The sequence below is a fragment of the Oncorhynchus clarkii genome, chromosome 26 (genome assembly GCF_045791955.1).
Source record: "Oncorhynchus clarkii lewisi isolate Uvic-CL-2024 chromosome 26, UVic_Ocla_1.0, whole genome shotgun sequence".
Classification (NCBI taxonomy): domain Eukaryota; kingdom Metazoa; phylum Chordata; class Actinopteri; order Salmoniformes; family Salmonidae; genus Oncorhynchus; species Oncorhynchus clarkii.
In genome coordinates this window covers 7,675,514-7,696,190 of record NC_092172.1, presented here as the reverse complement: position 1 = coordinate 7,696,190, position 20,677 = coordinate 7,675,514, and the positions used below count along the sequence as shown (strand labels likewise).

General features: G+C 43.1%; 1 protein-coding gene across 13 annotated transcripts in view; it reads left to right on the top strand.

Annotated features, from left to right (window-relative positions):
* LOC139385015 (diacylglycerol kinase zeta-like) overlaps window positions 1-20,677 on the top strand; it is a 124,968-nt gene that overhangs the window by 82,790 nt on the left and 21,501 nt on the right. For 6 of the 13 annotated variants that reach the window (XM_071129994.1, XM_071129993.1, XM_071129992.1 and 3 more), the window contains 14 exons: window positions 234-374; window positions 959-1,037; window positions 1,223-1,278; window positions 1,443-1,505; window positions 1,922-1,995; window positions 2,113-2,224; window positions 2,367-2,566; window positions 4,462-4,562; window positions 8,578-8,657; window positions 9,754-9,798; window positions 11,941-12,010; window positions 14,613-14,653; window positions 15,711-15,907; window positions 19,505-19,606. In XM_071129994.1, the coding sequence (XP_070986095.1) occupies window positions 234-374; window positions 959-1,037; window positions 1,223-1,278; window positions 1,443-1,505; window positions 1,922-1,995; window positions 2,113-2,224; window positions 2,367-2,566; window positions 4,462-4,562; window positions 8,578-8,657; window positions 9,754-9,798; window positions 11,941-12,010; window positions 14,613-14,653; window positions 15,711-15,907; window positions 19,505-19,606 (1,361 nt within the window). The remainder of the gene's footprint in view (window positions 1-233; window positions 375-958; window positions 1,038-1,222; window positions 1,279-1,442; window positions 1,506-1,921; window positions 1,996-2,112; window positions 2,225-2,366; window positions 2,567-4,461; window positions 4,563-8,577; window positions 8,658-9,753; window positions 9,799-11,940; window positions 12,011-14,612; window positions 14,654-15,710; window positions 15,908-19,504; window positions 19,607-20,677) is intronic. The other 7 variants (XM_071129995.1, XM_071129991.1, XM_071129988.1 and 4 more) reach the window with 3 other exon arrangements.

Here is a 20,677-nt window from a genome sequence, read left to right as displayed (position 1 = left end):
TCCTAATATTTTGTACACTCGGTGTATACCCCTCAAAAGCTGTGCTTTTCCATAGTCGTTGAACAATGCAGGTGCACAGTTAACTCTGTAGAGGGCACCAGAATCATGACTATAGCCGCTTATTATTTTCTTGAAAAATGTCTTGAAGAATTCAGGAGGAACGAGCTGCTTTCTACAATGAACTGTGTTTAATGCTCTTGGTGTTTTCCCTTCTCTATTCCTCCCCTCTCCAGGGTTACACAGATGAGCCGGTGTCTAAGATCCTGTCTCATGTAGAGGATGGGAACGTCGTCCAGCTCGACCGGTGGAATCTAATAGTGGAGCCCAACCAGGATGCTGTTGCAGAGGAGAGGGATGAGCAGCAGACAGACAAGGTGAACAAACCCCCTCTCGTCCCAGATCCTGTACTGCTGACATGGACTGTCAACATATGATGGTGTGGATGCGTGATGCAGGGAATGAGGCTTGATCAAATTTGAACTTAGTGCTAGCTCTTTTTACCTGGTGTGTTACTGGTGTGTTTGTAATTACAGCGTAAATCAGGTCTTGACTGTGATGAGTTCATCGAGCCCCAGAGAACTAACCTCTGTACAATGTCACAACATCATTTGTTTATTGTGAATAGGGTCATGGCTGGCCACACACCAAAATACCTCAGTGACCTTTTCATTATTTAATGGTTAGTTAGTTCTAAAAGTTGAGAGAGTTTATCAACTAGAAGCACAATGTTGCTCTACGACCTCAAACATGATGTATTATTATATCTTTTTTACATTTACGGCAGTGAGGGTAGTCTGGGGTGACTGAAGACCGTAGGACTGAGGATGGAGTTGGGCTCAGCAGTATACTCCGGTTTAGTGTTGAAATGTCAACATTTGACATTGTGATTTCGGATGTATTGGTGACATCGCGTCTGGGATTAACACATTTCTTTGTACGGGTTTTTCTTTTTCCTCAGCTCCCCCTCGACGTCTTCAACAACTACTTCAGCCTCGGCTTCGACGCACACGTGACACTAGAATTCCACGAGTCTCGAGGTTGTGTTTCCGATCTCTTAACGTTGACTACCCATGTAATGCCATTGTTGGGGATAAATCTGTGCTATCCATAGACGGCTCACATCGACAGTAGCAAATGATGCTGTGTGTATCTACTGTATGCCAAATCATTGTGCCATAATTACTCACAAACTATCATGCCTTCTATAACCAACGCTCCTCAGAGGCCAACCCGGAGAAATTCAACAGCCGCTTTCGGAACAAGATGTTCTATGCAGGGGTGGGTACAGTTGTGTTTTCTAAACAGGACAAATCCACCATTATCATCACTTTTACCATTTTGTAGTGATAGTAATTGTTGTATTTGTGGCCATAGCTTTAGTTGTGTCAATGTTTTCTATTGATAATCTACAAGCTTGATTCTCTGTTGCTCCTTCTAACCAGACGGCCTTCTCGGACTTCCTCATGGGCAGCTCCAAAGACCTAGCCAAACACATCAAGGTCGTGGTGAGTTCAACTGACCATTACACGGACCTTGGCTGCAGCTCAGATTGTGTGACGTCATTCCACAACGGGTTCAAGTTCAAATCTAAATCCGTTAACAGGAATTTCACCCTTCATAGTAAAAGTAGTTAGTGCAGAAATAAAATTGACCCTAGTTTGAGAGCCGAGGCTCCATTCTGAGCTTGTATATTAGGTAGGTTGTAAGGATCACATCTCATTAGACTGACAGATGTGTTCTTCACTGCCAGTCAGTCAGAATGTGGCACCTTTCAAAGGGTACATTTTATAAGGCCATGTGAGAGCTCTTCCGGGAATGATCTGAGTGCGTATGTGTACAGTAATGGAGACACCTGTCTGTCTGTCTGTCTGTCTGTCTGTCTGTCTGTCTGTCTGTCTGTCTGTCTGTCTCCTCTCGGTAGTGCGACGGCACCGACCTCACCTCAAAGGTTCAGGATCTGAAGCTGCAGTGCCTGGTGTTCCTCAACATTCCCAGGTAAGCAGCCTCAATGGGGGAAACGTGTTATATATGACATGTTACAATCTTGTCACTGTCGTAATGGAGGCTGTAGGCTAAGTTAGGCACCTAACCATGTGTGTATGTGTGTACTAGATACTGTGCTGGTACCATGCCATGGGGCAACCCAAGCGAGCACCATGACTTTGAGCCACAACGGCACGACGATGGCTGCATTGAAGTTATCGGCTTCACCATGACCTCTCTGGTATTCACCTATCAACTTAAATTTGTCTGTGTGTTAGAAACATAAGTTAGTAGATTTAATGAAATGGATGAGTCAGTTTATTTTTGTTCTAGTCGTGACCTTGCTCTGATGGATGATCGTCTCGTCCTCCCTGGTGCTGTAGGCCACGCTGCAGGTCGGAGGTCACGGTGAGCGGCTGAACCAGTGCAAAGAGGTGACCCTCACCACCTACAAGTCCATCCCCATGCAGGTAGATGGGGAGCCGTGCAAGCTAGCCCCCTCCACCATCCGTATCTCCCTGAGGAACCAAGCGAACATGGTGCAGAAGGCCAAGAGGAGGACATCTATTCCGCTGCTCAATGAGTGAGTAATACAGTCCAGGTTCCACTTTTGATAGTGTACTTTGTTTAGTCTTTTGTGCTGTCGGCAGGTTGCCTCTGTTGTCATAGCGGTGCTTGTGGAGTTGGAAGTTATTGTAATGCATTCCACAAGTGTCCTCGACCGAGCCGAAGGTCGCTCTTCAATTTCTTGCTGTGTGATTTTTAAGTGGCATCCCAAATAGTTTACTAAGTTAGAAATTAATATGGAAAGTAACTGATTATGTACACTATAACGGTGTATTGAAATCAAGCATAGGTTATGGAATAATCTTTCTTGTGTGTCAATTTGACATGATTTGGTTGTTTGAAACTCAGAGTTCCTACAAATATGTACACTGAACAAAGATACAAACGCAACATGTCAATTGTTGGCCCCATGTTTCATGAGCTGAAATAGATCCCAGAAATATGCCATACTCTATGCACAAATTCGTGCGCACATTTGTTTATATTCCTGTTAGTGAGCATTTCTCCTTTGCCAAGATAATCCATCCGGGTGTAATATATCAAGAAGCTGATTAAACAGCATGATCATTACACAGGTGCACCCTGTGCTGGGGACAATAAAAGGCCACTCTAAAATGTGCAGTTTTGTCACACAGCACAATGCCACAGATATCTCAAGTTTTGAGTGAACATGCATTTGGCATGCTGATGGCAGGAATGTCCATCAGAGCTGTTGCCAGAGAATTTAATGTTAATTTCTCTACCATAAGCCTCCTCCAATGTGATTTTAGAGAATTTGGCAGTAAGTCCAACTGGCCTCACCACCGCAGACCACGTGTAACCACGCCAGCCCAGGACCTCCACATCCGGCTTCTTCATCTGCGGGATCATCTTGAGACCAGCCACCCGGACAGCTGATGAAACTGTGGGTTTCCACAAACAAATAATTGCAGCACAAACTTTTAGAATCCACCTCAGAGAATCTCATCTACATGCTCGTCATCCTCACCAGGGTCTTGACCTGACTGCAATTTGGTGTTGTAACCCACTTCAGTGGGCAAATGCTCACCTTCAATGGCCACTGGCATGCTGGAGAAGTGTGCAATTCACGGATGAATTGCGGATTTTAACTGAACCGGGCAGATGGTAGACAGCATGTAGCATGTAGCATGCATGTAGCATGTATGGCGTCGTGTGGCTGAACGGTTTGCAGATGTCAACGTTGTGAACAGAGTGCCCCATGGTGACCGGTAGGGTTATGGTATGGGAAGGCATCAGCCACGGACAACGAACACAATTGCGTTTTATCGATGGTCATTTGAATGCACAGAGATACCGTGACGAGATCCTGAGGCCCATTGTCGTGCCATTCATCCACCGCCATCACCTCATGTTTCAGCCTGATAATGCACGGTCCCATGTCTGTGCACAATTCTTGGAAGCTGAAAAGGTCCCAGTTCTTCCATGGCCTGCATACTCAACACAAATGTCACCCATCGAGCATGCTGTGGATCGACGTGTACGACAGCATGTTCCCGCCAATATCCAGCAACTTCGCACAGCCATTGAAGAGGAGTCTGACAACGTTCTACAGGTCACAATCTACAGTCTGATCAACTCTATGCAAAGGAGATGTGTTGCACTGCATGAGGCAAGTGGTGGTCACACCAGATACTGACTGGTTTTCTGACCCATGCCCATACCTTGTTTTATAAAGGTATCTGTGAACAACAGATGCATATCTGTATTCTCAGTCATGTGAAATCCGTAGATTAGGGCCTAATTAATTTATTTCAATTGACTGATTTCCTTATATGAACTATAACTCAGTAAAATCTTTGAAATTGTTGCACTTATATTTTAGTTCAGTATAATTCAAATTTTTGCAAGATGGTACCCAAATGGCTATGCTTCTTCTGTTGTCTTCCTCAGCCAGCAGCCCTTCCCGGAGAGGTTAAGGATCCGGGTGAACCGTATTAGCATGCACGACTATGAGGCCCTACATTATGACAAGGAGAAACTCAAAGAAGCCTGTGAGTATTCCATCTCTATCTAATGCACTGTAACTCCATCATCCTTCAGGTGTCCACCAGCCTGTTCAAGGAGAAATGCAACAGGCCCATGAGTACAGCTTCACGCAGGGATGTTACTGCGAGCCAGAGCTGTTTTCAGTGATGTAGAACTCTGTAGTCTACATATTTTAGTTGTGTTTATTGCCGTGCAGGTGAATTTCTTATTTTGTAGTGTTAAATCCTGGCCATATGCACTGTAAGGGAACTGAGCCAGTTGAAGATATACTACACGAGTCCTTGTGCCATTTTAGGGGCCGATTCCCTTTTTATGCACTTTTCTCTCTACGTGTATTCTGACCTTGAATTTAAGCATGAGAAAAGCATGCTATTCCCCTGCTATTTGTTTGGGGTGGAGATTGAATGAATTAAGGTGTGACAGTGGTGTGTCAACAGATATGGCATATTCTGATCTAATTTCCTAATAATTATACCGGTTCCAAGTGGAAAAAGCATTTACTTCATTTTTTTTCCCACTAGAAATAATACCATTCTCCATGCACTGTAATTGACAAATTGATGAGTGCTAGATAAAGGAGTAATCCGTTTGGATAAGGGAATTGTAAATATAAATTACTCTTGTTTTGGAACTATTTTACCTTATAATGTGAAGCCTGTCATATGGAAGACAACGGAAGCATATCAGCTTTCCCACAGTAAAGTTTATGAAATGCTGTGACATTATGCACAATTTTAATTGTACTGCCTTTTAACGTGCAGGGATGCTAGAGTCTTAATTATTTCCTATTATTTATCATGTTAAATATTAGCCACTATCATTATCGACCGTCAGTAGACCTGAAAACCACACATATTTTAACTGCCAAATAGTTCCCTTCAGTTGGTAGGGCCTACATTATCATTCCATTTATTTACGTTGTTTCGTTTACTTTCATTTGCTTCCTCTGTAAACGATGTCACAGCCATGTGGTTGTTACAGAGGATCATTAGTAACATTTGATCATGTAAAAACAGAAAAGTGTGCTAATTAAATCGGATCGCAGACCAAACCGTAACAGTTTGAACCCGACACGTGGAGCAATGCTTGGCTGTGTCATCACACAGTTCCATAGTTATTGCGGGCAATAGACAAGGGTATATCCTACACTATTCTCCCTATTGTAATTCTATGAACACTAATCTTCCAACATCACAATGGGTTAAATAACTAAATGTGGCAACGTTCAGAATTAATCAAACCAGCGTTTTCTTTCTTTCATGCGTAAAGGCTGTTTTTTTAGGATTCATAAATACTTTCCTAAACCTAAATAATCTTCTGAAACAGAGATGAATATGCATATATTTATATTCTAGTGAGTCTGACAAAATTAGAACTTAAATGTGCACTGTATTTAAAGGGATGGCTTAAGATAGATGTGCTGAACAGCCTATTGAAGGAAAACTCGACGAGAAAATCTGTTGGCCAGCAAGTGGGAGGGTTTTCAGCGGCTGAATGAAATGTATTGAGCGCGCGCAAGGGAACCACGCCTGCAAAGCCAGTTTACGCACCTGCATAAAGTAAGTCTGAATAGCAACTACTGAGAAGTGCGTAGGAAAAGCATCCACTTCCTGAGTCTCAATCCGCCCCTTGGTGAACTGTCAGCAAGAGTGTTTATCACTTCTTGTTAGTGAAATGGACTCTAAATCTACACAGCGACTGCATAGACTCTGTCACTGTCAAACGTAGGTTAGCACAAATATATTTAATTTGGAAAGACACACCAGGCTCTTGATCGCCCCTTTTAAGGATGCCGCCATCAACTAGCCTCGCTAAATACAAAGGAAAAGGAAGTCCCTTTTGATTTATATGGTACTTAGCAGAAACCCCACAGAGATGGAACTCTTTCATTTTCTCCCTTCCTGGCTCCTCCTGGACGGGGAGGCGGGTGTTGACTCCAGGTTTTGCTATCCGTCCACCTTGAAACCCTCCTCCCATCCCCGTCAGGCCGCTCAATTGCTATGAGTTTATCAGTGTGGGCCTCCCTGCATGTGACTTTGGCTAGTACGACTGTGAGGCGATAATGAGGTAGCTACCCATTACTGTCTCTAATGGATGCCCAGGGGCCGACGCGGTAATCACCTCCATAATCACCTCCATAGCACCCCCCCACTCTTAATTGTTCTCACATTCGCATCCTCATGCACAAACCTAACTAGTCCAGACAGTGTCTCAGACTGTTTGTGAGGTCTTTCCTTCTTAAAACAAAGTTTGTTTGTTTGTCTTAAGTGGGCAGCGTTTGTTTGGACTAGACTTTTGAAGGCTGTTGTTCAGGAAGTTAGGCGGTACTGAAGTTGTATATGATAATCCTCTTCAAACACATCCGCAACAATTAACTGGCCCCAAGTTATGTAACTCTGATATGCAAGTGACGCTGTTTGGGGCTGTTTTATTGTCTCTAATGGCACAAACCCCAGCTGCTGTGGACCAAGCTTGTTGTTGGATATCTCCAAAGAAGTATGTGAAATAAGAAAGTAGGATGAATGTATTCAGTTCTTACTGAACTCTTGCAATTATATAGCCTCGTATTACCATCCCGATGACCGCTGTGGAGTTCATGTAGTGAAACAGAATGTTAACTCGCAGAAGTTCCTGAGTGGAGGTACGGGGCTCGCAATTATAATACCGGGCGGAAAATCTCCCAGTAGGTTTTGATTCCCAGGCATAATTGGTGGAGGTCAGGACAGTTTTCTAACAGTACATACCATTCGGTTCTCGGAATGCTGAACGTAGTTTACTCGTTGTTTTCCACCACTAGATGTCAGAACATGCAACTAAAAGAAAAGATGTGCTTTTAAACCTGAAGTACACTTTAACGGAGTATAGAAATAAATTCAATGTCCATATGAAACTGTCATACGGTGGTCCAATAACATACTTTGTACATAATGCAGAATTCCAAGGCTGTTTTTGATAGGCGAAAGTGAACAATCATTCTGTCATTCAAATTTGCACATAGTTTAGCTTCATTCTGGACATCACACTCAGACTCTCTCTGGCTGAATCAAGTTAGGCCCCCGATGTTTCACATGGATCTTGAGGTACAAATGATGTTAGCTGTCATAGCTGAGGTTAACACTCTATGCTCTCGTCGCTGATGCCAAAATATAGCACACGGCCGCTACCACGTTAGGCAGTTGTCTCGGTTGCCTGACACCTATAAAGAGCTTAGACAACCTCACTGTTACAGAGTGAGGAAAGCAGAAGAGGGGGGGGGGGGAAGAGGAAGAAGCCGAATTGAATTGGAGACAGACTGTTCCAGGGTTGCTAGGCAACAGCACATTCCTCGGTGGAGAAATCTGCCTGCTTTTCCCTCTTTCCGCCTGTAAAACTTGCTGCTCAGAGCCACTTTTTCAATTCACAAATCTCAGCCTGATAGTCCACGAGTCTTTCACTTCTGTTCTTACCGCTAAAGAAGGCCCTGTGAAAAGGCCGGACATTCATGATCACATAATGTGGTTTTGATGCACTCCCTGATACACAGTGTATCTGCTCTCTCACCTGCTGCCCAGTTGTACTTTAGCCCTAATTGCCTGTCTCTAGTTTAGCACAAATCAATGGGCATGGGAATGAATCACAAACATGTCACCAGACAGTTTGTCCTCTTGCAGACATCACATTTAGAGAATTCTTCCTCTTATTGTTTTGTATTGCTATTTGGTTTACACAGTTTGCCTACTTTGACAGCCGTTTCAAAGGGGTTTGAATTCACTAAGTGCATTGGACTTTGCGTGGCACTCTATGAAACACATCCAGGAAGCCCTAGTCTAAAATATCTTTGATCTATTGCCAACAAAATGAACTTCCCCCAAACCATTCTGGGTCTGAGTTGATAAAAGGACACAATCCGTTAGTCTGTCTTTTGTAGCTTGTGTCTATGAGCTACCTGTGGACCTAGCTGTAGAATGGTTTTTCATGGCTCGATCCCTGGGCGCCTGCAGCAGTGTTTAACAGCATGTTGTCTCTCATCTCTCCCCACAGCTATCCCACTGGGACTTATCGTTGTCCCGGGTGACAGTGACCTGGAAACATGTCGCTCCCACATCGAGAGGCTCCAAGAGGTGAGAAATGAAGGGGGGGGGGGGGGGGGGGGGGGGGGGGGGGGGGGGGGGCAGCGAGAAGGGGATAGAGGAGAGAGTCTGGGTTGATGAGGTAGATGGAACTCTGGGTAAAGGAGAGGGGTAAAGCTGATGAATGACAGGAAATACCAAGCGAAGGGGGGGGGGGCATGATGAGGAGATGAGCGGCAGAGAACATAAAGACAAAGGAGCTGGGAGGACTCAGAAATGTCTGTAATGGAGGACAATACAGGCAGAGAGTAGAAGAAGACAAAAGGGGGTAGGACTGGGCTAATACCATAAGAGGATGTGGGAAATAATTCTGATGAAGTTGTGAGAGTGCAAGAGATGAAGGAAGAGAGTAGGTTAGAAGAGGAGGAAGGAACTTGCTGATGTCGAGAGCAATTACTCGCAGGCTGGTCTATGGTGGCTCATCTGGACAGACAAGCCCAAACCTGTCTTTAGGATGGGAAAGGATTGCATGTGTGGTTGTTTGTGAATGGGGGAGACTACGATTCTGCCAGAAAATGACATCCTTGCCCCTCTAGCTACCTCGCTGTCCCTTTTGGCTCAAAACCCATTGAAATAAATAGTGCATGAAATTTGTTGGCGATTAGCGGCACTTTGCAGTCATTTGATTATTATATTCCTCCTTATTTTGAACGACAATCCCTCAACGGCTGTCCCTCATTTGTTGCTGTTTTCATCAGCTCACGTCGTAAGAAAAGGCAGAAATTATATATAGTTTTATCTGCTACTAATGGAGGCTTGATGACTAAAATACTGTTGCAGAATGGTAATTGCTTCTGTAATATGTGTAATCATCCACATTCATTATATGTTACTCTCAAAAACATATGATCACCAAACAATAAAGTAGTACTCATAGCACAGAACACGACTGCATAAATTGAGGGGTGATGCTTCTCCCACTACATTCAACCCATTTTCTGCAATCCAAAACCGGTCATTATAGTAGCTTCGAGATGAGATGCTTATTTTCCTATCCGCATGTGGTGATTTATTTTGGGTAGGGGCATTAGACAGGAAGGAGAGTCTCCATTTGCGGGATTACAGTGTTTTTGGGGCTATTCCACAGGACTTCATCTCCATTCATCCCTCCTTCAAACGACTGGTGCTCCAGGTTGGTAAAACGAGACAGGACATGGGAGTCTGTGGCATGGAAAGGAACAAGTCTGAAAAGGAAACATTCCCCTAATTAAAAAAACGATCATTTCAGATCACAGATGACATTTTACATGGGCATTTTAGTCATTTAGCAGACGCTCTTATCCGGAGCGACTTTCACGGACGGAGCAAACACAGACGGAAACAAACAGATGGAGCAAACAATAACCATCAAATATAATCTAATTCAAAAAAAACAAGGATGAGGCGTTTTGTCATCGCCATGTTATTTTCTATGAGAACACACTGTTTGAGTACGTGATACTCAAACAGATAGGCTTAAAGTCAGAAGAAAACACTTGTCAAACCTGCCCCTCCCTGTGCATAACCGTCAGACACGTACGGTACAAAGACAGCGCTGCAGCCACACTTCTCATGGTTGCATTAGGTGTTTTACTTGGAATTGTGTGTTTTGATCAGCTCTTATTTTTGGCTCCCAAGAAAAGAATATACTGCTCACGTCCTGTAGGTCCTTGTTGGCTTAAAAACAAACAAGCTATGCAATCCGTCAATGGTGTGTGGCATCAATATTCAAATGTCACTTATACAAAGTGATTTCACCACACGCTCTTACCCAGAGAGCGAGAGGTTGTGGGTAGATGCTGCGACTGGCCGTCTCCGGTGATAGTCACACACTCCTCCCAGCTACCCTGGCCCTCCTTTAGATCCCTATTCACAGCTTAGCCAAACCGTCTGCATAGTGGGAATAGCTGAATAATAGTACTCGGGAGACCCTTTTTCCCCTCTTGTCTATCTGTAGTGGCCCTGTTCCCCTATGCAAACCAACCCAAATTTGTCCCTCTGGGAAGAGTTTTTCTCCTTGTTCCTCGGTGCCCCGAAGCATGTTTTAGATGTGTTTGTACATGTGTTGTGATTGTGAGTGTTTACTCTCTCTCCCTTTCTGTGTGCATGAGAGACATCGTAATCAGGAATATGTTTGCCTGTGATTTTTGTACGCAGCAGGCAATCCAATGTTTAAGAAACTGCTGAAGTTATGGTTGCTTTGGCTATGTTATTGCAGTTAGTAATACTTTTGCTGAAATATAAGAGAGCACTACAACCTAGACCAGTTAGTGGACTAGTTGATACGGTCTCGTTTGGTGGTTGCATGTTTTGGGTTCCCTGTTCGAGACCATGAAAAGTCTGGTGTTAGACTGGATACCTTGTGTCCACGATTGTCTTTGTTTGTTTGTGTGGGTGTGTGTTTTTCTTGTAGGTGGTATCCAGTATTTGTGCTCTATGCTAAGCATGATCTTTCAGCGTAGTTCCTCAGTGCATGTAACATTCTGTAACATTCTGTACACTGCTATCCTCCGGTTCCCCTTGGAAGTTAGATGGACTGGTCAAGTTTACCTTCAGATGGGAAATCAGTAGTCGGTTTTCCTGACCACAGTTCAACTGATCAGGAAAAACTCTCAGCCCTAGTTTTAGCCTATAACTGTAACTTGGGCCTGGAGTTTTCCTGTCCAAGGCATGGCCCTAGAAATGACTTCTGTTGTTGTCGTAACATTCCAACAGGCCTCTTTAAGTCTGAACATTGAATAGACAAAAGTCCCTTTGTGGCTTGCCTCAGCCCATTTTCCTCTAAACATTCACTTACCTTCAAGATCAAGTTCTGAAGAGGATTATGTCAATGTATCTCATTGCATAAGGTCACTGGACTATGGTACCTTTTTTTAGAAAAGCTTGGGTTAAGTACAGTTCAGCCAATGCACAGAACAGTGACCAAGGAAGGAATTGTTGGTCTTCGGACCAAGGATTCTGTGACTGAGGAGGGAAAACACCTGCCCTCTTAAACTCATGGAACTCTATATGAAAGAGTAGGGGGAGGGGTTAATATGCTGGACCCTTTCAGTGAACTCACTGCCCAGAAAAGTACTTTTCATTTCAAAAAGCCTGTCTGAACACAAGACCCAGGGCCTGTAAATCTTGCCCTACATCCAGCAGAAAAGGTTTTTATTATTTGAGTCCTCTGTTTTTTTTTCAATGGACCAGTAAGTTGGACAAAACAGAGTCAAGGCCTTCCAGTCTCATTTATGTTTAGTCTATAGAGCAGGCTGTTGTGGAACTAATCTCATTGGTCCCATTTCTTTCTCAGGAGGATGATGGAGCTAAATCAAAGACCCTTTCCTCACAGAAGCTTTCGCCGAAGTGGTGCTTCTTGGACTGTAAGTACCACTTCTTATAAGGAGCGCTGCTATTGATTCCTTACACTTTCTATAGTGAAGTATTCCTCTTGTGCCTCCTCTTTTTAGTCCCCCGTCTATCTTCGGCGTTTTAAGAGAGAGCGCTTGACATAATCTGATCATTGCAAGTGGGAGCCTCCCGTCGCTTACAGGTCACTGTTTTCTTGGTTCATTCACCACAGAATTTCATGTTTTGTCAAGGTAGACTTAATATAATAGAACAGTGCTGTTTTATGACCTTACGATTGGTGCGTCAATGCATTTCTTCTGCAGGATAAAGATTCACATTTACATTACAAGCAAATATGCACAGCGTAGATTGAGTTAATGTTCAAAACGCAGGTTTTGAGGATAATTTTAACATTTGTTTTCAGTTATTGTTTTGAAGAACTGAAGCTAGGTAGATCAACCTACAGAACATAATTGAACGCAGCTGTGCTGTGTTTCTGTGTGAATTAGGCTCTGCCAATTCAATTTAGCCGAGCTCCACATTAACATTAACGTAGATCAACAGCTCTCATGCAAAGATACAGAAATCAATTCAATAATACTGTCACTGATTTACTTTGAATGTTTCTGCTCTGTTGCATAGCAGAAAAGGGAATCTTCTGGGCAGACTTCAATGCTTGCCTGTGAGATATTCTTAAGCATACAGTTTATCATCATTCTGTCAATAATCTGTAGTGCCGTAACAATTGTCAGTGATTCAGCATGTCTTGTGAATCCATGGCCCTTTTACGTATATCCAACACTTTTCTTGAGTTTTATCAAGCCATCGTTTATTCCACTGACAGTCCACAGTTCCCATGAGGAGAAAAAATGCATTTTGCAGTATAATGAATTACATGTTATGTGCATTGCTATACATGACACAGTTTACATATATGATGTACTCTTGCTGCTCATCAGTCACTCCACCAGCAGTGAAACTCAAAATCTTCCATCTCCTCACACTGGACTGATAGGATAGCTGATCTCTGAAGGCGTTCATTGTTTGAATGCTAAGTTAATTCACTTACTAACTAGTGATAGTTGGTAGAGAAAGGAGGGATTTAGAATCTACAGCCCAAAATGTTCTCGAGCTTTTCAAAGCTTAATTAAATCCCATAGCTGCTCCATTGAAATCAGGACAGATGAGCTTCTATTCACTGGTAATAAAACAGCCCAGATCTTAAAGCTCAGTCCAAAAAAAGACCGTTGTAAAGGTCTCGTGTGGAGAAATTATAATTGTTTTCTCTCTCTCATCAAAACAGCATGGCTAATTCTTGATTAGAGGCATAGCAAGTGAATTCCAGCTGCGTTCTGATATGACTGATTATTTAATTAGTACGACGGGGGGGGAACCACATCATAACTTTTGATACATTCTGATAAAGATGAAGAATGAACACCTTCCCAGATATGTAGGAGAAGCTGAGAAACATGCAGTACAAAGACCTGCCTTTAAAAACCTTAAACTAATCTAATCTTCTGGGCAAACTTCATGTGCTTGTCTGTGAGATGTTCTTAAGCATATAGTTTTTTAAATTTAAGTTGGGTTATTCTGCCCAGTGAAGCTGGCAGAAATTGAATTTGCAGCGTCTGTGGAGGACAGAGGGGTCTTTTTCTTGGCATCTTTTGAGTAGAGAGGAAGAAGCCTGGCAGATCGACTTAATTCCAGAGCACACCTCCTTTGAGTCTGCTCCCACTGGGCTAGGGAAGAGCTCACTTCCACTTCCTCAGACAGAATGGCAGCGTGAAGCTTAATTACTGGTCCAGTCCAACAGTACGGGGCTGGCGGCTGGATGGAGAGGAGAAGTGTGAGACAGTTAGTTTAGTGGAATTTCTGCTGACTGGCGGGAGATGACCATCTGTAGAAAGTACTTGATCGCCAGACCACAACCATGTGAAGAGGGTTTCCCCCACACGCTACTTCCCTTGTCCTAGTTTTTACCCTGAGATGCAGTGTTGTCCATACTCATGAGTCTTTAAAGAGTGTGCTTGATTTTCTTTTGAAGAGCACATACAATTCTATTTACATATGATGATATCTGGACTCCTGTGAATCTGTTTGTAACTAGTTGGCAGGCGACAGTGTGAGATGATCGGTACAGTCCCCTAACACCCTGCGAACTGAATGCGTCTTTTGAAAAGGCAATGGGTTTATCATAACCTACTTGATTTGCAGTAGGGTTTGTCCACTGGTCATTGCCTAATGACATGGTTAGTAAATCTTTTGTCATTTTGTCTCATCTAGAATTACATCCACTACCAGAAGCCTTTGACTCTCCTTGTAATGTCCCCAAGTCACTGGGCCAATGATGTGTCCCTATCCTCCCACTTGTTCTGTTTTCATTATGCAGGTTCCCCATCTTTTCCCTCATTTAACAACATGAGCTGGTTGTAATCAGGTCAACGCTTTGATTAAGCTCCTGCACAGTTACCAGCCCTTTCTGGCCTCATTAGAACACTGTGTGTGTGTGTGCGTGCGTGTGCGTGCGTGTGTGTGTGTGTATGCGTACACGCCAATGTTCATATTGTTTACTCTATAAACCTCATACTTTTTATACGTTTCATTTTTTTCCCCGTCTTGTTTTCCTTCTAGCCACAACTGCAGATCGATTTTACAGAATTGATCGTGCTCAGGTGAGTGTGTGCCATTATATATAATAACAGTATCCAATTGTCATACTTGAGTAAAAGTAACAATACCTTTTTTAATTGAAAATGACTCAAGTAAAAGTGAGTCACCCAGTAAAATTCTAGTTGAGTAAAAGTCTAAAAGTATTTAGTTTTAAATATACTTAAGCATCAAAAGTAAATGTAATTGCTCAAATATACTTCGGTATCAAAAGTAAAAGTATAAATAATGAGATATTTCTTATATTAAGCAAACCAGATGGCATAATTGAATTTATTTTTTATTTACTGATAGACTGGGGCCCCCTCCAACACTCAGACATAATTTACAAATGTACATGTGTGTTTAGTGAGTCTTCCAGATCAGAGGCAGTAGGGATGACCAGGGATGTTCTCTGTTTAGTGAGTCCTCCAGATCAGAGGCAGTAGGGATGACCAGCGATGTTCTCTGTTTAGTGAGTCCTCCAGATCAGAGGCAGTAGGGATGACCAGGGATGTTCTCTGTTTAGTGAGTCCTCCAGATCAGAGGCAGTAGGGATGACCAGGGATGTTCTCTGTTTAGTGAGTCCTCCAGATCAGAGGCAGTAGGGATGACCAGGGATGTTCTCTGTTTAGTGAGTCCTCCAGATCAGAGGCAGTAGGGATGACCAGGGATGTTCTCTGTTTAGTGAGTCCTCCAGATCAGAGGCAGTAGGGATGACCAGGGATGTTCTCTTGATAAGTGCATGAATTGGACCAAAGTCCTACCCTGCTAAGCATTCAAAATGTAACGAGTACTTTTGGGTCTCACAGAAAATGTATGGAGTAAAAAGTACATTATTTTCTTTAGGAACATAGTAGAGTAAAAGTAATCAAAAATATAAAAAGTAAAGTACAGATACCCCAAAAAACTATTTAAGTAGTACTTTAAAGTATTTTTACATAAGTACTTTACACCCCCGAATACATGGATTATGCAGAGTAATGGAACACCTATAACAAAAGCAAAATAAACAACAAGTAACATTTTCAATGGCCATTACGATCTGTACATAAGTAGTTCTGGTTTCTCTCTCCATAACAGGAACACCTAAACTATGTGACCGAGATATCCCAAGACGAGCTCTTCATCCTGGACCCTGAGCTGGTCGTCACGGAGACGGTGAGCACCTCACCAGGGATGCCTGATCTGGTTGATTCTTCTGGTGAATTCCCAGAGGCGTCGAGCAAGTTTGCCTTCCCGTCCTCCTCCTCGTCTCCTCCCCCCTCACCGGGACCCAGGTAAGAGAAGCAGCTGCTGCTCACAGCTTCTAATTTGAATTTCTGTCGGAGATCATTTTAGAGCACTAGATAAAGGATGAGGCACGAGCTTGATGGGGGGGGGGGGGGGGGAGGGGTTGAGCTTTATGGATGCGCTTTAAGGGGGGGTTATAACAGTGAATGCACACCAGGTAATTTACTGTGAACCCGTCTGTTTTCAAGTGGTTTCTGGCGGGTGCTGTTTTGACAGGCTGAAATAGTGTAGTAATAATCAGACCGGAGTGCCCCAGGTCCAGGACACAAAAATAAAGGCTGAGAAACCGTGGGCTGAATCTGTGTCTGGACATGAACGCTGTAACACAATAAAACTGCACACTCCTCACGGAGGCCATGCTGATTTTGCCCTGCTGAATTATTACTGAGGCGGTAGGGTTGAATGCAGAGGCCATGCTCGCCCATTAACCCCACCCACACACACATTAAATCTATGAATCATTTGAGTTCTAACCACTGGACTGTCTCCATAATCACCCTAAGAAGGAGAAGGGCCATACTCACCTGAATTCAGAGTGACCTTTAGAAATGCTCCACCTCAGAGCATAGGACTGTGTCAGCAGGGGAGAAGATCCAGGGTTGAAATACCGTTACTGTAAGCCTTGCTACGGTACACGCGTCAATTTAACACAGAGAGAAGCCCCGGCCATTGTCTGTTCATGGCTGAACAATACAAAAGTGTTCCCTACGTTGCTAACAGTTTGGAAAATGCATGCAGCTCCACGACTCCACTACTAGCTGTATGTTCATCTTTTTAGAAGAAGGATGTCTGTGCGCCAGGTGTGGACATTTCTGTAATCTTCCACAGTAAATCCCCTGCACATTTTGTAGCTCTCTGTGAATGACTCGAGCCATGCACACGGAAAGAGTCAACCAAGTTATCCAAGTAATACCATTGCGTTAAAGTGTTATACAATTGAACACGAGAAGGAATAAACTGCCGTGATGAGCTTGTCATTTCATACCTGCTGTGCGTTCATCAATATTTCCTGGAATCATTTTCAACATACATCAGAAGCTGTCAGTCATTTAAAACCTTTACATATCTCCCTGTCAGTCTAGATTATCAACTTGTATTGCTCTTTATGCTTTTCATATTGTACAGTAGAGGATTTTCTGTAGAGTTCTGTTCCACAGTAACGTCAGCTTAGTTGGAAGTCTCTCTTCGCTAAACTTTCGCTCAGGCCCCTCTCCCCCGTCCATTTAGGGATTTAAGGAGCGGTTTTGATGAAGAGGAGGTGTGGCAACAGGTTCATGGAGTTCAAACATGGCAGAGGCAGATCCTAACCCGGCCCACACGTTCCCCCTCCAAAGTAAACATCTCCCTCTCTTCCCCTCTGTGGTCTATTGGCATGTCTTCCACAGACTGTCTTTTGATGCTTTCAAAGCAGAGGCCACATTATTTTTGCCATGTTCTCTCATGCTGCTGGCCTGCACTTGAAATAGAATTCCTAATAAAAGGCCATTTCGGATCCTTGACAGGCTGTGACAGGGTTTTTTGGGTGTCTTTTTCAGGTCCTGCAGTAGTAGTTACAATGCTTGGAACAGGAACACCTGGACAGTGATGTTTGGAAGTTGTACTGTGTTGGAGGCAATTTGCCATAGATGAATGCCACCTTAGTCTCTTGGCAATGTATCAAATTATCAAAGGAATTTTTAAGACGAAGAACATCCTCATCCTAACTGTTACATTATTTGCATCCTTTTTTTTCAGAACCAATTCATTTGCTGAACTGATATTGTACCATTTTTTAACTCTTCCTGCTACTGGCTCTGAATATCCCTGGCTTCTTTGTCCTCCTTTCCCTAATCAGAGATCAGTTTAAATGTACAGTTGAAGTCGGAAGTTTACATACACTTAGGTTGGAGTCATTAAAACTAGTTTTTCAACCACTCCACACATTTCTTGTTAACAAACTATAGTTTTGGCAAGTCGTTTAGGACATCTACTTTGTGCATGACACAAGTAATTTTTCCAACAATTGTTTACAGACAGATTATTTCACTTATAATTCACTGTATCACAATTCCAGTGGGTCAGAAGTTTAAATACACTAAGTTGACTGTGCCTTTAAACAGCTTGGGAAATTCCATAAAATGATGTCATGGCTTTAGAAGCTTCTGATAAGCTAATTGACATAATTTGAGTCAATTGAAGGTGTACCTGTGGATGTATTTCAAGGCCTACTTTCAAGCTCAGTGCCTCTTTGCTTGACATCATGGGAAAATCAAAAGGAATCAGCCAAGACCTCCACAAGTCTGGTTCATCCTAGGGAGCAATTTCCAAATGCCTGAAGGTACCACGCTCATCTGTACAAACAATAGTACGCAAGTATAAACACCATGGGACCATGCAGCTGTCATACCGCTCAGGAAGGAGACGCATTTTGTCTCCTAGAGATGAACATACTTTGGTGCGAAAAGTGCAAATCAATCCCAGAACAACAGCAAAGGACCTTGCTGGAGGAAACCGGTACAAAAGTATCTATATCCACAGAAAAAGGAGTCCTATATCGACATAACCTGAAAGGTCACTCAGCAATTAAGAAGCCACTGCTCCAAAATCGCCATGAAAAAGCCAGACTATGGTTTGCAACTGCACATAGAGATAAAGATCGTACTTTTTGGAGAAATGTCCTCTGGTCTGATGAAACAAACACAGAACGGTTTGGCCATAATGACCATCGTTATGCTTGGAAGAAAAAGGGGGGGGCATGCAAGCCAAAGAACACCATCCCTACCGTGAAGCACGGGGGTGGCAGCATCAGGTTGTGGGGGTGCTTTGCTGCAGGAGGGACTGGTGCACTTCACAAAATAGATGGCATCATGAGGATGGGAAATTATGTGGATATATTGAAGCAACATCTCAAGACATCAGTCAGGAAATTAAAGCTTGGTCGCAAATGGGTCTAACAAATGGACAATGACCTGAAGCATACTTCCAAAGTTGTGGCAAAATGGCCTAAGGACAACAAAGTCAAGGTATTGGAGTGGCCATCCTATAGAAAATTTGTGGGCAGAACTAAAAAAGCGTGTGCGAGCAAGGAGGCCTAAAAACCAGACTCAGTTACACCAGCTCTGTCAGGAGGAATGGGCCAAAATTCACCCAACTTATTGTGGGAAGCTTGTGGAAGGCTACCTGAAATGTTTGACCCAAGTTTTTTATTTTTATGTAAAGGCAATGCTACCAAATACTAATTGAGTGTACTTCTGACCTACTGGGAATGTGATGAAATAAATAAAAGCTAAAATAAATCATTTTCTCTACTATTATTCTGACATTTCACTTTCTTAAAATAAAGTGGTGATCCTAACTGAACCTGAAACAGAGGATTTTTACTAGGATTAAATGTCAGGAATTGTGAAAAACTGAGTTTAAATGTATTTGACTAAGGTGTATGTAAACTTCCGACTTCAACTGTATATATATTTAAAATGTTTTTAAAGTAAAACATCCTTGAATTGTTCCTGTTCTCTCTCCTTCCTCCCATCTGCCCTTCCTTCTGCCCTACTTTTCCTCCATCCACTCCTCTTCCTCTCTGTGCCCTTTCCTCTTACCATCAGTCCCACCAGCCCCCAATCGGACAGCGAGGCCATGGCCGTCAGACACAAGAAATCCCACTTCTTCTTCTCTCCCTCCGGCTTCCCCTTTCCTGTCAGGAAGAGGTATCGATCTGTCCTTCCTTCCTGTTCACCTCTCCTTTCCCCCTCCTCCTTAACTTACCTTGTCCTCCCAAGATTGTTTACTCAGCCCATGGGCTTGTCTCTCCCTATAGCCATGCAGTATTTGTATTTTTACTTGGATGTAGCAGGGGTTTCTGGGTCCTTGATATAAGCCTCTAGAGTGATCAACACACTAAGTCCAAGATCTTTGTGGGTGGAACACATTCAAGCTCATGGAAAATAAGGTTTACACCGGCAGAACGCAGTTTAACAACAAAGTGTGTACTGTTTTGCTTTATTTTCCTCAATATATAACATTTGAATCATTTGAAAATAGATGCTTCTGTAAGCCATGTGTGTGTTGCCAGGGCAATTGGTTTGATTTAAAATGCAAAGTTGATTGTGTGGGTGGGAATGGGTGGAGGAGGATGAATGTGGGAGGTGATGAGCAAAAACCCAGCGTTCCCTTTGGATTGGGAATGAGTACAGTGCCAATCTGCCTCACTGCTTATGTTTCACTCCCACCTTCTTTAGAATCAAGATTCTATTTTACTTCATGAAATGGAGAAAATCACACATGCTCACAATAGAACTTCACAACTGAGATCGGGGGTGAGAGGTGCTCTCTCCCAATCTGATTATCCATTTGGCATTTGACGCTATTGTCTTGTCAGAGAGTAGGTTCAGGCTTGCCAGAGAGTAGGTTCAGCTCCAAACGAGACATGGGGAATTGGCCCGGCTGAGCATGGGGTTAGCCTAGGTTAGGTTTGGGGGAGATCGATGAGGTCTATGTCAGGGTCAGATCTATAGTAAGAGCGATTTAGATGACTCAACACACATTCACGAGTCATGATGCTCTCGAATAATATTGTCGTTTCCTGTGTTCACTGCTCTTCCTCTGTCACAATGGAAGCTTTGTTTTAAGTACTTCCACGGTCCTGGAAATAAAGTACAAGCTAGTCCTGCTGTGCATCTTTCTTTATTAGTTAAAGATGTCAGCTTTAGATCTTTTGGAAAACAGTCTTATTAATTTGATGTCAGAGGCTTTCATCGTCTTTGTTTGTCATATGATCA